The sequence below is a fragment of the Psittacula echo genome, assembly GCF_963264785.1.
Source record: "Psittacula echo genome assembly, chromosome: 15".
Lineage (NCBI taxonomy): Eukaryota > Metazoa > Chordata > Aves > Psittaciformes > Psittacidae > Psittacula > Psittacula echo.
The window spans coordinates 2,600,881-2,623,518 of NC_137751.1; the positions used below are offsets into that span (position 1 = coordinate 2,600,881).

At 43.9% G+C, this 22,638-nt stretch overlaps 2 protein-coding genes across 2 annotated transcripts; one reads left to right on the forward strand and one right to left on the reverse strand.

The window, feature by feature from the left end:
• Nucleotides 1-500: 500 nt before the first annotated feature.
• On the reverse strand, nucleotides 501-8,324 carry CCT6A (chaperonin containing TCP1 subunit 6A). Its single transcript, XM_080629776.1, has 14 exons — nucleotides 8,173-8,324; nucleotides 7,846-7,909; nucleotides 5,813-5,947; nucleotides 5,075-5,248; nucleotides 4,823-4,926; nucleotides 4,175-4,285; nucleotides 3,464-3,623; nucleotides 3,119-3,201; nucleotides 2,611-2,707; nucleotides 2,064-2,211; nucleotides 1,613-1,746; nucleotides 1,400-1,502; nucleotides 1,036-1,108; nucleotides 501-858 (listed from the first exon to the last, which is right to left on the reverse strand). Exons 1-14 carry the CDS (start codon nucleotides 8,304-8,306, stop codon nucleotides 786-788), a joined length of 1,593 nt encoding a protein of 530 aa, XP_080485902.1. The 5' UTR covers nucleotides 8,307-8,324; the 3' UTR covers nucleotides 501-785.
• Nucleotides 8,325-8,558: 234 nt separating this feature from the next.
• On the forward strand, nucleotides 8,559-22,638 carry PSPH (phosphoserine phosphatase; the record flags this gene model as incomplete). The annotated part of the gene is made up of 6 exons (XM_080630121.1): nucleotides 8,559-8,647; nucleotides 17,592-17,750; nucleotides 18,435-18,569; nucleotides 20,115-20,260; nucleotides 21,045-21,193; nucleotides 22,528-22,638. Exons 2-6 carry the CDS (start codon nucleotides 17,611-17,613, stop codon nucleotides 22,636-22,638), a joined length of 681 nt encoding a protein of 226 aa, XP_080486247.1. The 5' UTR covers nucleotides 8,559-8,647; nucleotides 17,592-17,610.

Genomic DNA, 22,638 nt, shown 5'->3' on the forward strand with positions numbered 1-22,638 from the left:
AACCATGGAAGATAAACAGGGTCCGGCTGGAGTCTTGTCTAGGGTTAGGCCTATGGCCACACCACCCTGGAAACACCTGATCTCATCTGATTCTCAGAAGCTAAGAAAGGTCGGGCTCAGTTAGTACCTGGATGGGAGACCACCTGGGAATCCTGGGTGCTGTAGCCTTTTTGGCAGCTCTTGGCAGCTGTGAAAGAAAGGTTTTTGTACAAGGATAATGTTTTGAGTCATGCGGCCAACCGGACCACAACAGAGAAAGGCATCCAGTCTCAGAGAATCAGCCACTGTAGAGATGAGCTATCATAGGCTGGATGCTGGGAATGCATCCGTAGATCCAGCTGAAGTCAAATGTACACGACCCATGTGGCAGAAAATTTACTGTTTCGACACTGCCCTTGAGAGCCAAACAGCAAAAGTCAAGGCCTGCAGCCCGCTGGAAACAGAGTATTCCCACCCTTGGCCCAAGTGAGGTGAAGTTTTAAATAAGCGAGAGGCTAAAGCACAGAACATAAAGAGTTTATTGGGTAAAAAGAAAAGCAACTTCAGTTGTACACATCAGTGAAATGAAAAATAAATAACTGAGTTTTAGAGCCAAATGTCTGATCAAGTTGCTATTATTTTGACTGGCCACATGTTTACCAAAGAGGAGCTGCTTGTGACAGCAGAGGAGCTTTTGTTGTTGGGACAATCCACCACAGCCAAGGAAAACGCATCTTTGGGTGGATTTCTTACAAACATTCCATGGGGCACTTCTGGAGCTGACCATCACCCACAACAGATCCAGGTCAGCCTTTAAGAGAAGACAGTCCAGCACGCATGATTTCATCTACCAAGAGAATGTTGCTAGCGATCTCTGTGCTAGAAATAGAACAAATAGTGTTAGAAGAGCCACTTGACAGAGTTCAAAGACAGCTCAGCTTCGTTTCTGCCTTTCCAGACAGCTTCCCCTAAAAAGGATGCCTCCATTTCACCTTATCAATTGCAATGATCAAACAAAATATAACTATTTGAAGTGAAAATAGTGTTAACATTTACCATGAATGAAGCAGTTGCTTTTTGACATTGTAATTATCCCAGATTCCAGCTGCTGCAGCAACCATTGGCTCACCTGCAAAAGTACAATGGTCTTTAAATAACCGACTCATAGAATTCAAAGACTCTCCACTGTCTAATATGTGATACTGGTACGTCCAACACAGTGTTACCGTATGCTTTATCTTCACAAGGAGCTTAACAGAACGCAATGAAGTATCCCAGTGCACCAAGCCTGAAGTGCCAGGAAACCCACACAGCTTTTTATGGAAAGAGGGACAGCTGTCTGCACTCAGAACAACTTCATTCTTCCTGTAGCTCAGCCATGACAAGCTCCTACTAGAGCATTATTTGAGGAAGCTCTTACCAGTGTTCAGATCAACCCCAGTGAGCTGCCCCGACTCTGCATGCTCTGTCTGAACCTTCACTAGCGTTTCCTGGGGATCATAACCAGCGTTCTGAGCGAGAACCTGCAAGAGACCAGACATTAGTTCATGTTGTTAATTAAAAGAGACCTCCAGCAGGAAAAGCAATGGGTCTTGGCATGCTTTAAAGCCGCCTTATTCAGAGTTCCTCGTACCTTAGGAACGATGAGCAGAGCATCAGCAAAAGCCTGAACTCCAAGCTGGACTCTTCCTTTTACATTAGGTTTATGCTTAAGAAGAGCACTAGCTACTGCCACTTCTAGGGCACCTGCTCCTGGAACCACACATCCTGCAAGGGAAAACTTGACAGTGAGACTTCACAATCAGCACCTATCCCAGTTTAAACAGCTGATTTTCAGTGTAGTTTGACCTCTTCCTTTATCTTTTGAAAGACAGCTTGTGTCTGGTCAGGTGAGTACTTACAGAGTTAACTACTTGTAAAAACAAAGAATAAGAACAGTAATGGTAATTGAAAGCACTTCACACCGAAATACACTGAGCTTGGTGTCTGACTCCATGGGATACCAATGAAACTGATATAAAATTCACCGATTTCAAGGTTTCAACAGAAGATCCTTTATGTTCCTAAACAGAGCAGAGACTTACCATCCTCAATAGCATTTTTAACAGCACGCAGCCCATCTCTTACTGCATCCTTGATCTGTGTGAGTGTATGCTTATTTGGTCCCCTGATCAACAGGGTGACAGAGCGGGGGTTGTCACATTTCTCAATAAAGGTGTATTTCTCTTCACCCTGTGAAAAACCATAGGGTTACATATTCATGTCATTATTTGCTCAATGCATACACATAGTCAGAAAAATTGAACGCTTTCAGATTCAGTTCTGCACTCAAAGCATTTCAGAAAGCGATGAGAAGCACAAGAACCTTATTTCTGTTTTCTCAACTTGACAGATATTAAAAGCATAATATGGGAATAACAGGAAAGTACACTATGGTAAGAGCAAACATCCACATAGATGTTCACATTACAAGTGACACTGGCATGTGAAATGCCACCAGCCACTATCCACACTCCAATAAAGCTATTAAAGCACTTAGGGAAAATCCATGCACCGATGTATCAAGACAAAAGGTGGCACCAAATGAGGTGTACTCAACCTGGCTTCAGCTGACAACTGTGTCATACTCACCAATGTATATTCATAGACAAGCCCTGCATGTCCCAGACAGTCAACAGTGAGATCGTCCAAGGAATTCATGGCAGTACCACCACATGCAAGGGTCAATCTGAGAAACAATGTATACAGCTTAGCACTTGCTTTGCGTTAAGTACTATCTGAAGTCACTAATGTAACAGCAGTATTTCAGCATGCAGACCACCACACTGCTTGGAGCAGTTTGCTTCTATTCATGAAAGAGCTCTTTACAAAAAGTAAGCTTGTAGAATTAAGTCTCCTCTACGGGTATCTAGATGTGAAGAGTCAGACAGCTGCAATTCCTGCATTACCCAGTGTGCCGAATTCATAGTCCATTTCAGTCTCACCAGCTTTTGCTGGTGTTACTTAGGGTAGTTTGTACAAACTGTAGCAATTTTTAATGCAAGTCCTTAAAAGTGGATTCAAGCCAGACTTGACTCACTGCTCAGGTTTGGAAGAGCATGTTATTTAGCCCTCTCTCCTCCTCTCCACAGAAACTGACCTTTCCATGTTCCTCCTTTTAGCTCTCCGCAAAGCAACTATTCCTTCTTTTGCAAGTGCATCCAAGGAAACTGGGTCAATTCCCTAGAAACAAAGGAAGTGACCATCAGGATAAAGAAAAAGCTAAACACACCCTCTCTCAATCTGACACTAATGAGTAAATTCTCCCCCAGGGCTCAAAGATCTCAAATAGGAACTGTATGCATACATGCAAAAGTACATCAGCCTAAATTCAGCTATGTCTATCTGCAGAATGGTACACAAAGGGAGTCAAATAGCACACAGCTGGCCAAGAGAGCCAGCATTTCAAATTAATTTTTCTAGTTAGTTATATCCTTCATCTCACCTTCTGGTTGATCACAATAAATCCTTTATCTGAATTGCCACAGACTCTTCTTTTGAAGTCTGTTATTTTTTTCACTCTGTCTTCAACGAACTTTCTTTCTGCTTTCACAAGCTTCTCTCTCTCTTCAGCACTTTTATAGAAGAATCCAGAGCTCACCTCTCTAAAGGAGGAAAAAACCCCACAACAATAATGAAAAAGCAGTAAGAAAACTCTTCTCTATGCTGTAGAAATAAAACTATCAGTCCTTTCAGCAACACTTTAAAGGAATCAATATAAAACAGCCAAGCCACTCCCCCGCCCCAGACCAGCATGCAAAATACAGCTGTTCCTGTTGTCTGATTCAGAGCTTTTGCATTGCAAGAAGTAAGGCACACATTTGAAACTGAGCAAACTCCAGATTATGTATTTAGATGTTTCTTTAGAATATAAAATTACACCCAAGAAAGGAACGACTTCCATCTTTTTTCTCCAACGAAATAATGAAACTAAAACCCACTATGAAGCTCTGCCTCTCAAAGGCAGTTTCTCAGCCACCAGCTTCCCTTTGCCAAAAGAGGACAGAAGAAGGAGCACTGCCTTCCCCATTCCACCTTCTACACAACCTGCCTTGCTGTGGAAAAGCCTACGCAGTCTTTCAGGTTCTTATTTAAGCACACCTTAAACAAGTCTTAAGAGCATCTTCTGTTTCTTACCTTGCTGCTGTGTACTTACGTTTTCTCATATTCTAGAGATACATTGCAAGTAAGAACATAAGCATCTTCCATTCTTTTCTTCATGTCAGGATGACGAGCACCATGGTCCAAAACCAGCCCTCTAATCAGCCTGAAAGATTAGAAAGCATTTTGTGTGTCAATATACACATACAGGATACACATTTCATGGAAGTGCAGGCAAGTCAGAAAATGGACCAGTTGCATTGTCAAACACAAACTGCCTCTGTTGGGAGTTAACAACCATGTATTCCACTTCCAAAGGCATGCCCACTCATGTAAAAAGCATACCAGGCAGTGTGAAAAAGGAATTTATTCTGGCATAGTGTCTGACTGCATTAGCTACTGGGGAAAGCTAGTGCAGAATTCATCCATGCCTATGGAATTGCCAACTAGATGACTACAATCCAGTTCCCATTCATCAAATGCTATTTTGTACTTGGACAGATATGAGCCTAAAGCATAACTGAACTACAGACATTATTACTGAGAAAAAAGTATTTATTCAAGTTGTTGTGTAAAAGCCTAAGCCAGTGTTACTCTCTGCTATTCAAAAATCCAAGCTCTTCTAAAAAGAAAACAAAACTCCATAAACTACTCAAAGATCAGGGCACCATTAAACTGAAGCTCAAGGATACTCATCACTTACGTTGTGTCAGTTTCTGATTTGTGCTTCATCTCCATAATCTCTACCATGTGGAGGTCAATAGGCTCATTTGGTTTTCTGATTATCAAAACAGAATCTACTATAGCCTGGAAGAGAGGGAAGGGGGGTAAAAAACCCCCAAGACAACTATTAGCCTTCCAAAGTACAAGGTCACATCTTTCCATCCACCTTTCACTCAAGTAATAAGCACAGCTCTGTAAAACTAGAAGAAGCAAAAGACACACACAGACCTACCTCTGTTAGGATGTCAGCAAGCTCTGCATGAACTTTAGTACGGAGAGATGTTCTGGCAACATCTATGAGGGTCTCCCTGTCCATTTCCTTGGTTACTTTCACCTGCTCCAGAACTTCAAGTGCTTTTTCCTTTGCAAACTCAAATCCTTCTGCTACTATTCTAGGGTGCAAACCCTAGAACAAGGAAAGAAATGAAATCACTAGACAGCAAAAGACAAAGTAGTACTTTTTCCTGAAATAGAACCAGCAGTTTCAACACTCTATGTCAAAGCATCCTACAAAGCCAAGAAAATGTACTGTCCTTCTGAATACATGTAAAAGGAATGCAAATCCTTCCAATGCAGAGGAAAAGTACAGATTCTTCTAGCACAGAGTGGAAACCAAGGGAACTACAAAGCACACTTGGGTGTTCACTGTGCAGTACAAATGCCTATTCTGTAACTACACATCCAAAATAACTATCAGGGAAGATCTCCTTGTTAACACGGAAGTAAAAGCAGCATTTTAACTCATACAACATAGACAGAAGTGACACCAGGTATCAGACAAAACCTTATCAAAAGCTATAGTATCAATAATAAGTGGTTTTAGTTTTGAACCAGTCACTCATTTTAAAGTAGAAACATAGATTCACTTCCATTATAACTTAAGAGTTTTAAGCATCAGACAAAACAAGCTGAATAGTCTCAGATGAAGCTTCTAACTTGTATACCTACCAAAGAAATATTGCATACATACCTCAGAGATATACAAGTCTGCCTGCTTTAGGAGCTCACCAATGATCAAGACATTTGAAGTGGTGCCATCTCCAGTGATGTCATCTTGTGCTGTTGCTGCTTTTGCTATCAAAGAGGCTGTAGGGTGTTGTATTTGCTAAACAAAAACAAGAAACTGAGCATAAGTCTTCCTGCTCTGGTACAGGAAGCAAGTAATTTGCAACCAGCTAAATTAAATCTTTAAGAACTAGTTGATGTTTTCATGATTCATGTCTATCCAGCAGGTTTCAACAAACATCACCAATAATTTTGACAATAAGTGGATGGAATTAATCTGTGTAACACTAATTCCCCTCTCAGATTATGCATCTACACACAAAAAAGTTGAGTGCTAAGGGCCAAACTAGTCATCAACTCCTGATTAGCTTGGCCTTCTCTCCTCTAGGCAAAGAATGCACCATCACAACTGGACTGTTGCTGGCACTAAACCCAGCATGTTTAGAGCTAATTTAGGAATCTCTGCATGATCAGTGCTGTACATGCCCTCACTGGTGTGCTATTCCTTTGACAGTTTATTTATGAAACTAAAGAATATTCAATTAGTTTGTTTCTTGCCATGTGCTCTGCTAAGTAGTACACTTCGTGTTCCAGTTATGAGCATCATGCCTGCCCAGCCAGACTTCACAACCACCGTATGTGATCTTGGGTTACTTACAGAGAATACACAAATCACTTAGCACCTCCAATGGTTGCCTGAAGTGTATCTTAACATAGGTTGTAGCCTATGAACCTACAACGGTACCTACAGCTGAAAAGACTGGTGCTCAGTAATTGTACTAGAGTCCTGGGTTGAAAACAACCTTAAAGCTCATCCAGTTCCAAGCCCCTGTAACAGGCAGGGACACCTTCCACAAGAAGTTCCAAGCTCTGTCCAACCTGGCCTTAAACACTGACAGGGATGGGGCAGCCACAACTTCTCTGGGCAGCTTGTGCCAGTGCCTCAGGACCCTCATTGTGAAGAACTTCTTCCTAATATCTAATCTAAATCTCCCCTCTGTTTAAAGCCATTCCCCCTTGTCCTGTCCCTACTTGCCCTTATAGAAAGCCCCTCTCCAAGTTTCTTGTTGGCCCCTTCAGGCACTGGAAGCTGCTCAAAGGTCTTCCAGAGCCTTCTCTTCTGCAGGGTGAACAAGCACAACTCAGCGTGTTTCGCCGTAGCAGAAGTCCTCCAGCCTCTGAGCACCTTCGTGGCCTCCTCTGGACTCGCTCAAGCAGGTCCACATGCTTTTTATGTTGGGGGCACCAGAGCTGAACACAGCAGTCCAGGTGGGTGAGTAGACACAGCGAGACAGAATCCAATGGGACCATTTATTCTGTCATTTAGCTTTTTATTATTATTTTCCTTAAAGTACTACCTCTAGTATGAAAGAAGTGATTTAACCATGTTTTTCCTGTCTCCTAGACCACTGTGTACATTAACTTCAACACTTCACGCTGAATTACAACAGCTAGCAGAGTGCAATACTCCATAGGCACTAACAGGCCCTGCTCAGCTGGAGGCACACTGCAACCCAACAGCACCGGGACCCACCAGAGGCTCAACATGAGGCCCCCAGCATGTAAGGCCCAGTGTGGTGAGTGTCAGGGTAGCATCATCCCTCCTGTAATCATCAGCTCTATGGTGTGGGTACCGTGATACCCCTCCTGTCTCAACGTGCTAGAGCTATGGGCTGCATATATCACCGTTTTAAACACCACGGCAAACTCCACTGTCTTAAAAGTTGCTCAAGCACCACCAAAGTATGCTTTCTGTAAGCAAAACGGAAGACACATAAATGCCTATTTCATTAACGGCTCACATTTCCTTTTAACCTGCCAAATTAGCACACAAACTTCATTCAACACCTACCAAGGTGCCCTTATCTTCCTCCCAAGGAGCACTAAGCCCTCAACGAACTCCACACAAACGCAGACCGGGGGCTATGCAGGACGTGGTCCCCCTCAGCCCTAGGCACCCCAAGGCCCCATCCTCCTCGAGCACCAGCTCCCGCTCACCATTTCCTGCAGCAGCACGTTGCCATCTTTGGTCAGCTTGATGTCCCCCGAGGCCGACACCAGCCTGCGGGCGACAAGAGGCGGGTGAGCAACAACCTGGCCCCACCACTCGTGCCTGCCCCAGGGCCCGCACCGCTCCCCCTCCATTCATCCCGCTCCACTGGCCGCGCGGCCTCCGCCTTTGTTCCCCGCCATGCGGCAGCGGCGCCCGGGTTCCCCTGCCTCTCCCCTCACACTTCTCCTCAGCCCCTAACGGCCGCTCGAAGGAACCTTCCCCCCCTCCCCGCCCCCCAAACCCCAGCGGGAGGCGCACGGGGGTCCCCTCACATCTTTATGGTGCCCTTAGGGCCCAGGTTGGTCCTCAGCACATCCTGGAGACCGCGGGCCGCGCTGATGTTCACCGCCAGCGCTGCCTGAGCGCGGGCCACCTCCGCCTTGGGGTTAAGGTTCTTCACCGCCATACTCGCAGCACCACACCACTCCGCACTGGGCCAAGCCGGGCGGGGTAGACCTGGCCTCCCTCCCCGCCCCTTCTAGAACACTCCGAGGCGTGCTCACGCCCATTGGCCCGCCAGCACGCCAGCCGCGTTCCTATTGGCTGCAGCGCCTCTCGCTCCAGCGCTGGCCCGGCCCGCCCTGTCGCTGAGGCAGTCGGGAGGCGGGCGCGGTGGCTGACGGGGCTCCTGAGGGGGAGCGGCTGCAGGCGGAGGGGCCGGCACTGAGCGCCGTGAGGCGGGGCCTTTGAACGGGAATGGTCGATCGGGAATCGTACCCTTCATGTGAAAGGGACCCCCCCCGGCAGGTTGGCAGAACTGTGAGAATAAATAATTAAACCCGCGGATTTAACTTTAGAGGGATAGAATTAATAGTTAAGCGGCACGGATTAATAATCAAAATGATTCCTGGAAAAATTCAGATCTGAGGTTAATCAAAATGTGGAGATCAGTGCAACTTTGACAGGTGCCAGAAGCATTTGGCCTGTGTCTGTCAGGGCGCAGCCCATTTGTGTTTTACTGGATGTGGGCTCCGAAATGGAGTTTCCCTTGGGAAAGGAGCTCCTGCCATGGCTCCTAACACACCCTGCAGGCACAGAGTGCTCCGAGTTTGGCTGCCAACTTGGGCTTGTACCCCCAAACACCCATCTGCTACCTCTGAGCAAGTGGCAACGGCAGGTGTGACACAGCCTGCTTCTTATGTCAGGTACTGCATAAAGAAGGTGCCTGCTCCCACAATAACCATGGCCTGTGGTAGCAGGGGTGTGCCAGGAAGATCCAGGCTAAGCGTTTGTTGGTGTTAAAAACCTCTATCAGCTCGGGAGGGTGCCAATCCCCCACAAACAGGAACTATTGGTACCCAGGATTTGGTACGTCCTTATCCACCAGGCATGGGGATGGCGCAGGGTAAATCTCATTTCACTTGTTGCTGCAGGGAGCTCTGGATGCGGCCCTGGATGCTGGGTTTGGCACTGAGCAAGGATGCAGTGAGCTGAAAATGTTCTCATGTCTCTTCCAGTAGTAAAGCCTAAGCACGCTGTTGGGTACAATGTTGTTTTGGGAGAGCCTGACTGAAACAAGTGTCAAGTGTCAGGGCAGGTTTTGGCTATAGGCTGGGAATCTGGTGAGGAATTGGGTGAGGAGCTCAGGTTTCTGGGCAAAACGCCATACTGTGCAGGAGGACTGCCCTGCATGGCCAGGCAGAGTGACTCAGATAGCTGCCAATACGCTTGGGTTTCTGATTTGAAACGTTTTAGATGGAGTTGGTGTTTGAACATGATACAAGTTTGGAGGCCTTTTGTTTAGCTGAGCAGTGCATCCGTCTTGTGAAATATATTTAGTGTGGCAGCTGGGCTTTCTGTTCTGTTACTGTAATCATTAGAAATATACATTAAACATTGAAAAATGCAGGAAATGATGCTTGGCCTTTCAAAATTACCTCTGGAACCCCGTTAATGTTTAGTCTTCACTTTTGTTGGGATGCTTCCAGCCTGCTGAAACCATAACACCAGCCCAACCCCAAGAGGCTGCGGTATTAATATCTGAGGTTCCTAGATGCAATGCTTGGTTAAAACACCTGAATACCCAGCTCTACCCTCGATTCCATAACCCCCAAGTCACACACAAATACTTTGCTGTTCTCGATTCCCTGCTTTGTAATGGTTTTATCTCGATGCTCTCTCTCGGGGCTGTTCTCAGTAGAGGGCAGCCTTGTCAAACCCATCCGCACACCAGCGGGCACCTTGTATGTTTTCTTTGCTGCTGTTGTGACTCGTGTGGGTGATGTCCTGTGGAATTATCCATCCTAAACACCTGCGATGTGTGGAGCTGGCTGCTGACAGTGCTATGGCCATTGCCCCAGCACGTTCAGGTTTGTGAGGGGAATTATTACTGTAGCAGAATAGAAGTTCTGGGAAAATTTACTTTGAATTTGAGATGGGTTTTTGTGGGGAAAAAGCCGTTTTCAAAGATATTCTAGTCCTCTGCTTTTTGTACAAATGGAGAAGATGTGTAGTGATGTACAAGAGTTAGGCCTGTGCTTGCATCAGCTATCACACATCCACGTGAACTGTGCTTTTCACTCTAAAACAGCCTCTTAAAGCTTCCAGGAAAACTTCTCTGTGTTTCTGTGCTGGATCTGAGAATAGTTATTTTATGGTAAAGTGACATTTCTCCTTGGTGTTTTCACACGAAATCCCCATTTTGCAGTATTTTTCAGACATCAGGACAAGCTTTCCTTCATTTTCAGTCTTAGCTGTAGTTGTCGAACTGTTCTGCATGTTTGTTTTTAATGTTTAGTAAAAATACAGAGCAGATGCTTAGCAGGCCTGAATTGTCCCTTGAAATCAATGGATTTACAACAAATTACACCAGATTAGGATCAAAATATTTAACTGAATTAAAAGCAACGTGTCTGTTAAACTAAGCCAAGTAAAGGGAATATCCGTCATGAAATATTCAGCAGCGATTCTCTCAGTCAATTCATGCACTGCTTATCTTGGCAAAAAAAAAACCCCTCTGAGATTCTCAGTAAAAGCTGTTTTCTTTCATCTTTATCAAGATCTGTTTCCATTCAACCTTATTCACAGAAATGATTTCTAAATCCTCTTTAAAAACGTCCTGCCCTGCCATGATAAAACTAACAAACAGGACCAGGCTGAGCAGGGAACTGTCACCAGCTTTGCAGCAAAGAGGCTCAATACCATCTGTCCCAACACAAGAAGTTACTAATAGATGCTCATGGTGATAAATGTTCATGTAATGAGACTGTCTAAAAAACCAGAAAGGAAGACATGGGAGGAGAGGCACATGAGGCTATTGATTTTAACTAATGCATGCAGTTTTGAGGGGTGATACTGCCAGAATGGCAAAAGAGATCATGCATAGAATGTGACTGGTGCACCCAGTGGTGCAAGACAGTCTTTCACGATGGGCAGCAGTCATAAGACTCCCATCACAAGTGAATGAAAGACGCTAAATCAGATAAATCCGGCTTTCTTGACCTTGAACCAACCAACCAGCTTCATAGCTCTGGGTTGGCAAGTCTCCCATTTCCTAACCAATGTCCACAGTAATGTCTGAGGGAAGCTCTTCTATGGGATACCAAAACACAGCACGGGCAGGTTTTGCAATTTTCCCATTGCCTTTGGGGAAGCAAACCTGAGCCTTTCCATAGGCACAAGCTTAATTTTGCCATCAAAGCTTATGAAGAACATTGATTTTTTGTGTGTGTGTACCACACTCTGACGCACCGACTGACAGTGTAAGCCAAAATGCAATAATGCAATCTTAACTCGCAAACCCTTTCATCTCATCCCCAGGGAAAGGAAACTGTGTCCCTGCCTGGTCTCCCGGAGAACCCCCTGCTTGTCAGAGCCCTGCTCTGCTGGCATAGAGCGAGGTGAGTTTGTCAAGCCCCGTCCTGCTCCTCATGCCTGTGGCACAGGCTGTCTGCGGGCGGGCGGGCAGGCCAACTCCCGTCCATCGCATAGTGCGGGGACAAGCCGTGAGCGCCCGAAACCGGGCCCTGAGCGGCTCCTCCCCTTACCAGGCAAGGTTACACCTCTCGTCCCTGCGCCTGTCAGCGCACAGCTGGACTTCTCTGGTTACATGTGTGCAGCCCTTTAAAAAACACCCAGCCTGGCTTACTCAGCACATTATAAAAGAGTGACTGACAAAATGCGGCTTCCTTCCAGATCAGCCCGTGCCGCTGTATTTATGTGACTGAGGGTCTCAGCTCATCCCTTCTTTTCTTGTGCAGTCAAGAGCGGCAGCAGCAGCAGCCACGGCCAGTACAATACTGTAAGTCACCGGGAACGTTTTCTTCTCTCAGTTTGGAAGGGGTTGGTGTTTGGTGTAACGCTGTATGTTTCTAGCATAGAAAACACAGAATAACTTCTGCTGGGGCTGTGACTGTGCTGCCCTGCAAGATGCAGCAGCGATGTGGTGCCTGTTTTATAGCAGCAGCATGAATGAATGATGCAATCGTGCAGGGGGGAAGCATCATCATTTTGTCAGCACAGGCAAGAGGGGATTGCAGAGTTGGGAGGTGTATGTCAACATCCATCAGGTTCCTTCTGTCCCTTTCCAACTACTTTTTAAAAGGTGCTTAAATAAGTTCAGTTAGGCACTGCTGTTCAGGTATTAGTGTAAAGCTGCAAACAGTTCATCTCTTGGCTTGCATACAGGTTTGAATTGCTACTTTTAAAAACTGAACAGAAAACCAGGAAGTGTGAAGCAACCTCAGTGAGGTTAAGGACTGAATTGTTCTATTCTCATGTTGAAACCCACAGAAGCTCACAATTATAGATGGTTGGGTTAAACTTGTAAAGAGTAGTAGTACTACTTGCAGGGATATGAATATCAGTCACGATTTGCTTAAATATAACTAGTCTGTTTAAACATATCCTCTTTCCTCTAAAGCTTACAAAACATATTGCTAATACTGAATTGAACCTCAGCACAGAAAAGCTGTATCACTATATTACTTCCATTTTACAGACACAGAACTAGAAACAACGAGGATTAAGTGGTTTGTTTAACACCATGGGAACACTTCCATGAGCATCTTACAAGCAGGATCACTCTTAGAGGGGGAACAGGTCTTGAGAAAGGTTTCAAGAACTGTTTTCTCCAAATCCCTTACTCTAAGCAGCAGTTTCCCTTCAATGCAACAGAAAGAGTTTAACCTGGTTGTGTTTCTGTTAATCTCACACAGGTTCAGCACAGCATTGCTCTGTATCTCAGAGTGTATCTCAGTGCTCATCCTCACCTTGCTAAATGGGAAAGTCAATCAGAAACACCAGAAACTGTTTGCAAACCAGGATATTCCTGAGTGATCTGTTTCAAAAGATATTTTAGTTAATATTTCATTAAGATTCACTTAATCTTCATTTTTACACAGCAATAAACATCAACATAATGCAAAATACCAGTGTGGAAGCACTTCTGGGAGCTGAAACACTACAACACGTGAAGTCTAGCCACAATGAGGATTTTGAGATCTCATCAAGATCTCATCAAAATACACCACCCCAGAACACCTGGGGTTCCAAGTACCATCTGCTTGTTCCTTTTGCATTATAGGTAGCAGATACTGTGGATGTTTCAGTTTTTCACAGTGCAGCAAGTGCCCTTCTTTGAAGGGACAGCAAACAGAGAAGATTTCAGTTGTTTTCCTTTAACATGTGGCCTTACATAATTCCTGTGCTTGCTTCTGCGACTCCTCCCTCTCTGTTACGAAATAGAACTATTTCTTGTGGAAATGCCAGGGTTAGGGTTTTTCCCAAGTACCCTAATGAAGTACTTCATAGCCTGGAGGCAAACAGATCTCATGGGAATTCCACTTTTCTTTTGTGATTTCCTTTTTCTCCATCTTTAGCTCAAGTTTTCCCCTATTTCTCCCCTCTGCCAGTCTCTTCCTATGTCTTCTGTAGTCACTTCTTTGGCCACTGTTTCTTCTTTTTGCCATTTTCTTATTTTCAGCTTTCCCCCACAATATTTGATTATCAAACCTGTTGAAATGTTTGCTGCTTGCATGCTTTTCCAGCATGGAAATAGGATAGGAATAGATTTATCTGAAATTCAGTGGCAGAAAGATGAGAGATTTTCTACTCATGTTTTTCTCGTGGAGACAGAGCTCCTTATTTGTGGGAATTTCTTTTTTCTCTACCAGTTCATTAAAACATTGAAGCATATTTCCAAGTAAAAGTTGTTCTCATCTACATTTAGGGCTGGGAAAAAATAAATCACAAGTCACTGAAATTGGCATGTTACCATTTGGAATGGCATGTGCCAGCCTCTGGAGCTGCTGGTGACTACTGGAGCTCTGCCAGTAAGGACAGAAGGAACCTTATTTCACTCCAAGTGAGCCACGTTGAACTCTTAAGATTTGATTTTCCCACCAGCAAGATTCCCTACAATAGTTGAAGCTTCCTTCATATGTTCTTCTCTTTGCTCCTGTGTGAGCTTCCCTACTTCACAGTTCATCACAGGTGTGATGATACCTTAGCCAAACCCAGGTCTGTGTTTTCCAGGACCCAGTGCCCACCTATAGAAGAAAGTGGAAAAATTTAAGCAGGCTACAGGCCAAGGGAGATCAGGAACTACTGATGGTTGCTGCATTTCAAAACACAACCTTTCCAACTTGTCATTTTTAGGCACCATAAACCACAGCTTGAAACTCTTCTGAAAGAGTTACCTCATGGAAGAAAGAGAGGACAGGGTTAATTCCAACCATTCCACAACTGGGATCCATAATTCTTCCATTAACTTCTCTATTTGTCCATCAAAGTCCACCACAACAGTGGCCTAGTCATTGTGAGGAGCATCCAGAAGGAAAAGGAGTATGGGAAATGTGGATATCAGAGAGAAGGAAAAGTGAATGTCTCTTCCTTCCTGCTCCCATTGTGTGTTTCCAGTGATAACATTTTTCTCAGAATGATTAAAATTCTGATGTCTCCACAACTACATTTCAGGTTTTTCCCAAGAAAAAACAATCGCAGTGCAGTGTCCCCAAACAGTGACATTGCATCATAATGTGGCACTGTTGCAGCGCAGCCTCAGGTTAGTATAAGGCAATGTGATGGCTTTGCATAATAAGGAATCAGTGTTGGAACACTGTGACGCAGATATTACACCACAGTGATGCAATAAGTTTGTCCAGTAGAGCAAATCTCTATTATAATTGGCACCAAATCAATGGCTGAAGTTTTGGTGGATGTTACAGTGTCCAAGAGGCTGGAAAAAATTAATGCCTTGCCACTTAAAATATGTTAGTGGTTGTTCGGTTTCTTTTTGATCCACTGCACAAATATATCTAGCAAATGCTGTCAAGTCTTGCCCTGAAGTCAAAGCCCTCCTGCTCAGAAGTCAAAATCTTCCACTACAAATACAGACACAGTGCTGTGGAGCCAATGTCAAGTCAAGGCTAACACAAAGCGTACTCAAATTCGCGTGTCACCTGTCCACTCACTGCCGACTCTTAGCTCACAACCAGTCTCTTTATGTCCGTGACCACTTTAGAGAGAGAGGTTTCTCTGACGTGCCATGCTGCTGGCCTATGACTGTGATTCTTGTATGTATAGTGCAGTCTTAATAGAAAAACTTAAAACCCAACATGCTCTCTGCAGCAAATAATTCTTTAGTGATGCTTCTAAGGTTGGACCAGAGTTTTATACTATATCCATGCACAGAACAGCTCTGATGCACCAAGACCTGTCAAACTATGGGTCAGTCCTTGTGCCTGCCCTTCCCAGAGGTTGGGGTTGTAAAAGCCCTTTCCTGGAGTATCTCCTCTTTGCTGCATAGCCACTCACCTTTCCTTGCCGGCACAGTGGGGAGGTTGAGCCCAGGCTCTGTCCTACCTTCCCATACCTAAACCGAATGCACAGGAGAGAAGTGTGGGCTAGGTGATACCTGCTCACCCATCCTTACACCTGCAATACAAATGAGCACTGAGGAAGCTACTTTGGTACCTCCTCAGGCTTGTGCAAAAGCCATGAGCCCACTTTGGTTACTACAGTAATATGTTCACACCAAAGCCTCAAAACCAGCTAGAATGACCCTCTGAGGGCAGTTTCATGGCTGCTGTTGGATAGCTTTGCCTTTAATGTGACTTGATCTCTCTGTTTCTTGCTATTCCATATCACCCATTTGTGAAACAGAGATTATCTCTTACAAATATGGCTCTTAGCTGTTCACAACAGGTTTCACCACTTAGGTTTGGCGGCTTCTTTTATAGACTTCTAGTTTTCAGTGAAGGACTGGAGTAGTCTCTTTTATTCTGTACCTGAACAGATCAAAGATGAGTGTGTGTTCTTGTGTTCTATCCATTTTTGCAGTGATTATGGTAATTTTTCAGAAAGCCTTTTGTATCCCAGCATTCACCAAACAGTTACTAAACATCACAATAAACCCAAAGATTCCTATTCCTGCTTTGACCAGTAACTATTTAGCTGTGATCTGTCAGTGAGTACACAGATTTCACCTCAGGAAATAGCACTGGTGCTTACCATGTGGATCCCTGGATGACTCCTGCCTGGCCATGAGCTGTAAAGTTTGTCCAAAAAGGGCAAAAAATAGGTGTTTTTGGGGAACTTGTGTGTATAAGACCTCTCACCATCAGAATTCATGTGATATATAGGAGAAAAATAAATGAGCTCAGGAAGATGAAAACAAAAGATGAAGGTATAGAGCACAAGGAAGGTAAATAACATGCTGATAGATGGTATTTTTTCCCCTATCCGAGAAAAAGGGAGAATCTGCTACCCAGATCAGTTACACAAGATGTGTCCTGAGAGACATCTAAGAGAGTGGAAGAAACAACCAAAAACTTATAAAAAATCTGGGAAGTGAGATAAATAACAGCTTTCTCTCTAAATGTCCAGATTGATAAATAGTGAAGTCCACACTGAATTCCCTTGTGGAAAGAGGGGAGCACAAGATGAGCAGGGTAGAGTAAGGAAATACTTGATTAACACCTCATGCTTCTGATCTGCAGTAAGAGGACAGATGAAAAGGGAAGAAAATAAACTTTTGTCAGGCATTGTAATGGAAAAAGTTGGCATGATGATGTGGTATCTGAGCAGGTTGAGTGAAGTTACCAAAGCCAAAGACTTTAATGGGTTTTAGACTAATTCCCAACGCTAATGGCCAAATGCATTCATGGATGATGAAAATATTTAGTTTGTATTAATAACGACAGAGAAAAGAATCTAAACCTTCATGATTTAGGGACAACCACACACTGATAGGTTTAAGATAATTATGTCTATTGTGATCAAGCACATCCTTAAGGGCTGGGTGTCTTTTACTATCTCCTGGGGCAACTAATTTGACACACTAGACTGGGTCTGATGAGAAATCAAGATCCAATTGAGTGATGAGGGCAAGATGAGGCAAACAGTTGCAAGTCCCACACAGCAGTTGGCAGTCAGATGGTTCAGCAAATGCCAAGTATTACAACCTTGAACCCCATGTGAACATCAATGGGCCGAGCCTGCAGAGAGCAAATCAGCAACTGACCAAAGCTCCACGGCCCATCTGTAATGTAATTTGAACATCAGTAGGCAGCAACAGCAGAGAGCAAATCAGCAACTGAGCCAGACCTCCACCACTGCTCCCCCTTTGATATAAGATGCCCACCAGTCTGTGCTCGTCCCTTCTCACAAGAATCAGAGCAGTTGCGCCAATGGCTCAAGACGGAGTGCAGTGCTGCCACTCAGAGAAAGACTTTATCTTGTCCCCTCACAGTAAGAAGGTTCCTAAAAGGATGGCATCCCTCTTGGAGATGAAAGAGATCTTCCGGAATGCTGATGCAGTCTGCTTTGACGTGGACAGTACAGTCATCAGGGAAGAAGGCATCGATGAGCTTGCGAAGTTCTGTGGAGTCGGAGATGCCGTTGCAGAGATGTATGTGTATCTGCTGTTAACTTCATCGGAGTAGTGGTAAAAAATGAGCATGGGTAAGGGTAATCTGTGACAATGAGTTTACAATAGGGATTAATTCTGTCATAGGAGATTATTATAGTTTAAAAAGGATTTTAGGAATAATAAGTGGAATTAATGCATAAAGTGGAATAACTTCTTTTGGAACAGTGATGCCACTCAACAAAACTATAATGAGAAACTGTCTAATGTATATTTCTTTGATAGACTTAAGATCAGCCCTCATCATTAAACTTGGATAAGCACTAGGGAACTGTATTATGAGACAGTGGAGAGGGGACAACTCTCTTATGATTTCCCTGAGGCAGATGTCGTTTCCGTTGATGCTTGTAGCAAAAGTTCTGTTAAATTCAGAGAACGGCACCTCAGCTGCAGTTTAGGAATACTGGTCCCAGTGGCTCATACGCACTTACAGAGAGAATAAAGCAGTTTTCCTTTGCCTTTCTGGTTCTCACAAGAGCTCAGATCTGTGGAGATCTTCCCCCACTGGTTGCTACCAGTCTTTTCAATGTACCAATGTTCTGTACAGTATAACCTAAAACCTATGGTCTCTGACCTTGTTCCTTGTCATGCTTCTTTAACTAACTGTTCTTGGGAGAAACCTCAACTTAAGTGTCACTGATCTGCTTCCTTTGGCTCACCATGTAGGACACGCAGAGCTATGGGTGGCACTGTGACATTCAAAGCAGCTTTAACAGCACGACTCGGTCTCATACGTCCCTCCTATGAGCAAGTGCAGAAACTAATATCGGACAACCCACCTCAGCTAACACCAGGAATACGGTAAGGAGAATTTCAAATGAGTTCACTTCCAAAAGCACAAAAGGGTGTAAATCAATAAAATTCAGTGACACTGGTGAGGCTGTAAGACCACAGAGCTGGTTTAGGTTGACTTTCTGCTCCATTTCCATGTTGTTTGTGTCTAAAACTTGTATCAGGAGCTTATAATGGCTTGAGTCCATGTGAAGTGGCTGAACATCCATGTAAAAAGAAAACTGTCTTAGGTATTAACTATCATTTTGGCTAGCAAGCTCAAATGCTGGCTTGAGGATTAAACAGCATGGAAAACAATCTGTTCAATCAGGTCTGTTTTTTGATGGGTGATGGAGATTTAATACCCAGTATGAACTACTGGTTTGGTCTATTCTGCAATTGCATTACCTCTTTCTTACACTTCCATGTGCAGTCACATCTCTGGACTCAGCTTAGGAGATCCACTGTTCAGAGCTACCCATGCACTGAAGTCCCTAAAAAAGTATTAAACAGTCATTAAGGGGAAATAGATGTATATGCGTGTATTCATCCATCTTTAGGTTTGGAATTAACTATTTAAACTGAAAAGTTTGGGGTTTTTTTCCTATTCAAATTGTTTCAAACAATTGAAAAGGATTTCTTTACTACAAAGCCTGCCCAAAGCCCTGAGTCTAAAACATTGTTAGCACATACAGTAGTTTGAGGTGATAATGTGCTTGTATTTTCTCCTTGAAATTAAGCACATGCTCAGCTTTTTCTGTAGAAGGCATAGCTAGAATGCAACTACAAAGAGAACATTGTTTGCTTGTTTGGAATCACATGATTTCCCTTTTCATTCCTTCCCTTTCTTCCTCCTTTTCTGTGGAGCCTTCTTTGAGTGTTCACTTTGCTTTATAGCATTCAGCATTTCTGCTGTTCCTGCTGCTTCTCCAGCTCAGCACAGCTGCATGCTGATCCTCCTGCTTATGAGCCAAAGCCCATAAAACTTTTAACCGCCTTCAAGCCCTGTTGACATTAACTTGGTCCAAAAGCTTCTTTTTCTGATTCCTTTTGTGTTGCTGGTGCCCTCTTCTAAAGATGGCACCAATGTCCAGTGTCTGGGGAACCAACTCCAATGTGTGCCCTCTGCATACTTCTCAGCCCACTTCAGCATTGTGGTGCAGTGGCTTTCTCTCCCCATTCCCTACCTTTTTCCTGCATCGTAGATTCATTGTCTTGGTGTTGTTTTACTCCAGCAAAAAATACCAAAATTGGGTCCACTCTCATTTGAACAAATGCAAACAGTATGAAAGTGTAAAGAAAACACTTCTAGGAAGTGCTTGTTTCTGGGCAACTAAACATCCATTTATCTCTAGATGAGATGGGTTTGTTTAACTCTTTTCAAGCAAGTGTATGCACAAACCCAAGGGAAAAAAGGAAAAGCTTTGGGCAGCAGAGATGAAAGCAGCACATATCTGAACTAAACTGGAATAACACTACATAAGGACAACCTTGTTTAGGACAGATGTATTTTACCCTTCCTGTTATCCCTGCATGCTGCCAGGCACTCACACTTGTGATGCTCTTTCCGCCCAGGGAGCTGGTGAGCAGGCTTCATCAACGAGGGGTCCAAGTATTCCTGGTCTCTGGAGGGTTTCAGAGCATTGTGGAGCATGTGGCCTTGCAGCTGAACATTCCTACAGCAAACGTCTTTGCCAACAGGCTGAAGTTTTACTTTAATGGTGAGCTTCCCATAAAATCTCTTCTCTCTGCTCAATGATGCCACTTTTTTGGTTCAAACTGCCAGATATTGAGCTACAACTACTGCCCAACCTACACCTCCTTGCTACCAATCCAGCTAGCTTCAAGTAGGAAAACTGCAAGACCTTGCCAAAAACATGAGTTAGGTCACTTTCCAGTCATATAAAATAGAGCTGTAGTTACTTTTTAAGTGCAAGCTGTGCCAAAGGTAAAGCACCTTACAGTTGCTGACAGCAGAGTTTCATTTTCTCTTGCTCCTTCAAGTTGTAAGTGTCTTTTCCACTTACCTGCTTTCAGAGGCACACTTCGGTTTTGGTGACTTTGAGGTACGTGTGGAGACTGATGCACTTTAGTAGAGCTGCTCTGGTCTTTAAGCTAGTGTAATCAAGCAGAGCTATAGTTAGTGGTTTGTTTCTTACTCAGTGTTTCATACAATCTATACATCATACTGGATGCTGCTTTTGGAATGTTTACACCAGGGTGACTGGGAGTGGATTTGTAACACCACCCATACGGGTTTCTACTTTTGTCTTAGCATTTTGGGTCTTTAAAAATATCCCCACTGGAGACTTGAGTAAAATCCTCGTCTTCACTAGGATTTTACCAGCTTACCTTCTAATTACTTTTTTGGGATGCCGATATTGTGAGGCTTACAGGACTGCACGTAATTAGCCATTTTCTGAAGTAAAGACCATAGGGATATAATCTTTCTTCATTTACAACAGAAATGCTGTGTGTCTAACTTGTTCTTCCACTGTGCTCTAGGAGAATATGCTGGGTTTGATGAAACACAACCAACAGCTGAATCAGGGGGGAAAGGAAAGGTTATTTCTCATCTGAAGGAACAGTTCCACTTTAAGAAAGTAGTTATGATTGGAGATGGAGCTACAGACATGGAAGCCTGTCCCCCTGCTGTAAGTATTAAAGAACTGGAATTCTAAATTCCTTTTGAGCAAATCCTTTGCGGACGGGACGGGGGGACGGGGATGGACGACGACACACGGACAGATGAGAACTGTGGTTTGAATTCTTTATAGGACTTCAGGGAAGATCTTTAGCACATCCCACAACTTAAAAGTGATCTGTGTAGGTAGTTTTCCTCTAGAAAGCCTGCATCATGCAATGGTTAATTTCTCTTAGTTCAGATAACCTCAGTAAGTATCACCCTCTAAGGCAGGATGCTGCTGGGTCTAGCAGGACTGTGTAGCAGCCAAGCGACCTATCTTAAATCAAGGTGATATTATCACGTTCTCCTTCTCCCGTGTCCCCACAGCAAGTGCTCACTTCGATGCAGAGGTCATATCCTGCCAAGGTCCTAGTTCTGAACACTGATTAACGGTGCTTAGCATGAAGGTCTGGCACAGATCTGGTGCACATTTACCCAACACTGGCTTAGCAAGTGAGTTCATGTCACTGTATAGCGATGACACCTTTGACAGGATGACAGTCCTGACAGGGTGAAATAACAACAAAATGAATAGACAACTTTTATAAATGATCATTTTGCAGAAGAGATCTTAATTCCATCTCCCCTTTAGTGACTTTTTCTGTGTAAAATCACCCTGACACCCCCTCTGAGGGACTGATCCCCCAGTGCATGGAAATGCACAGGAGCAAACTCTGAGAGCTGCTGCTGCTGGAAGTCATGACAGCTGGTCCCTTACTGGTAACATGAGCACGATCAAAGCTGCTCAGTGTGTGCTTCATGCTTTCTACCTAAGGGCAAACCAGCAGCAGTGGAAATTTTAAACACCCCACTTTCACTGCAGATGGTTTTCTAAGATGTAGACATGATGATTGCTCCTGGTTAATGATTGAAGCCATGGTTAATGTGTACGCTGGGTATCTATCAAATGAGGTAAACAGAGTTAAGGTAAACAGTATAGGGATAATTGTGAGATGCTGCATGCACGTTGGGATGTTAACTCATTCTTGAGTAGTAAGGCCTTATGCTGCATCACAGTTCACATCAGATCTGCAGTAAAATCTCAGATCTGAACAATCTTGAAGCCACTGAAACACAACTTTCCTATTGGAACAAAACTCCAATAACCAAAGTGGTGCAAAATCAAATGTAATGAAGTTCTTGTTAATGAGTTTGAAAATTGACTATGCAGTGTAAAGCAGGGGAAAAGGCAGAGAGGAACAGTGGTATTTTAAAATCAAACTGACTTGCTGAGAAGCTCCATTCCACTCCCAGTACACGGGACTGCAGTGATTTATGTGCCCTTTCTTTCTGTTTTGCCAGGACTGTTTCATTGGATTTGGAGGAAATGTAATCAGAAAGCAAGTAAAGGAGAAAGCTAAATGGTACATCACTCACTTTGACGAGCTGCTAAAGGAACTGGAAGAGCGATAA

Excerpts from the sequence above, each read along its gene's own strand:
- CCT6A (XM_080629776.1), bottom strand. The coding sequence starts at position 8,306 with ATGGCGGTGAAGAACCTTAACCCCAAGGCGGAGGTGGCCCGCGCTCAG. Across the intron at positions 5,249-5,812 it reads CAGACTTGTATATCTCTGAG|GGTTTGCACCCTAGAATAGT; the intron begins GTATGTATGCAA and ends TCCTTGTTCTAG. Across the intron at positions 2,708-3,118 it reads AAAAGGAGGAACATGGAAAG|ATTGACCCTTGCATGTGGTG; the intron begins GTCAGTTTCTGT and ends ATTGTTTCTCAG.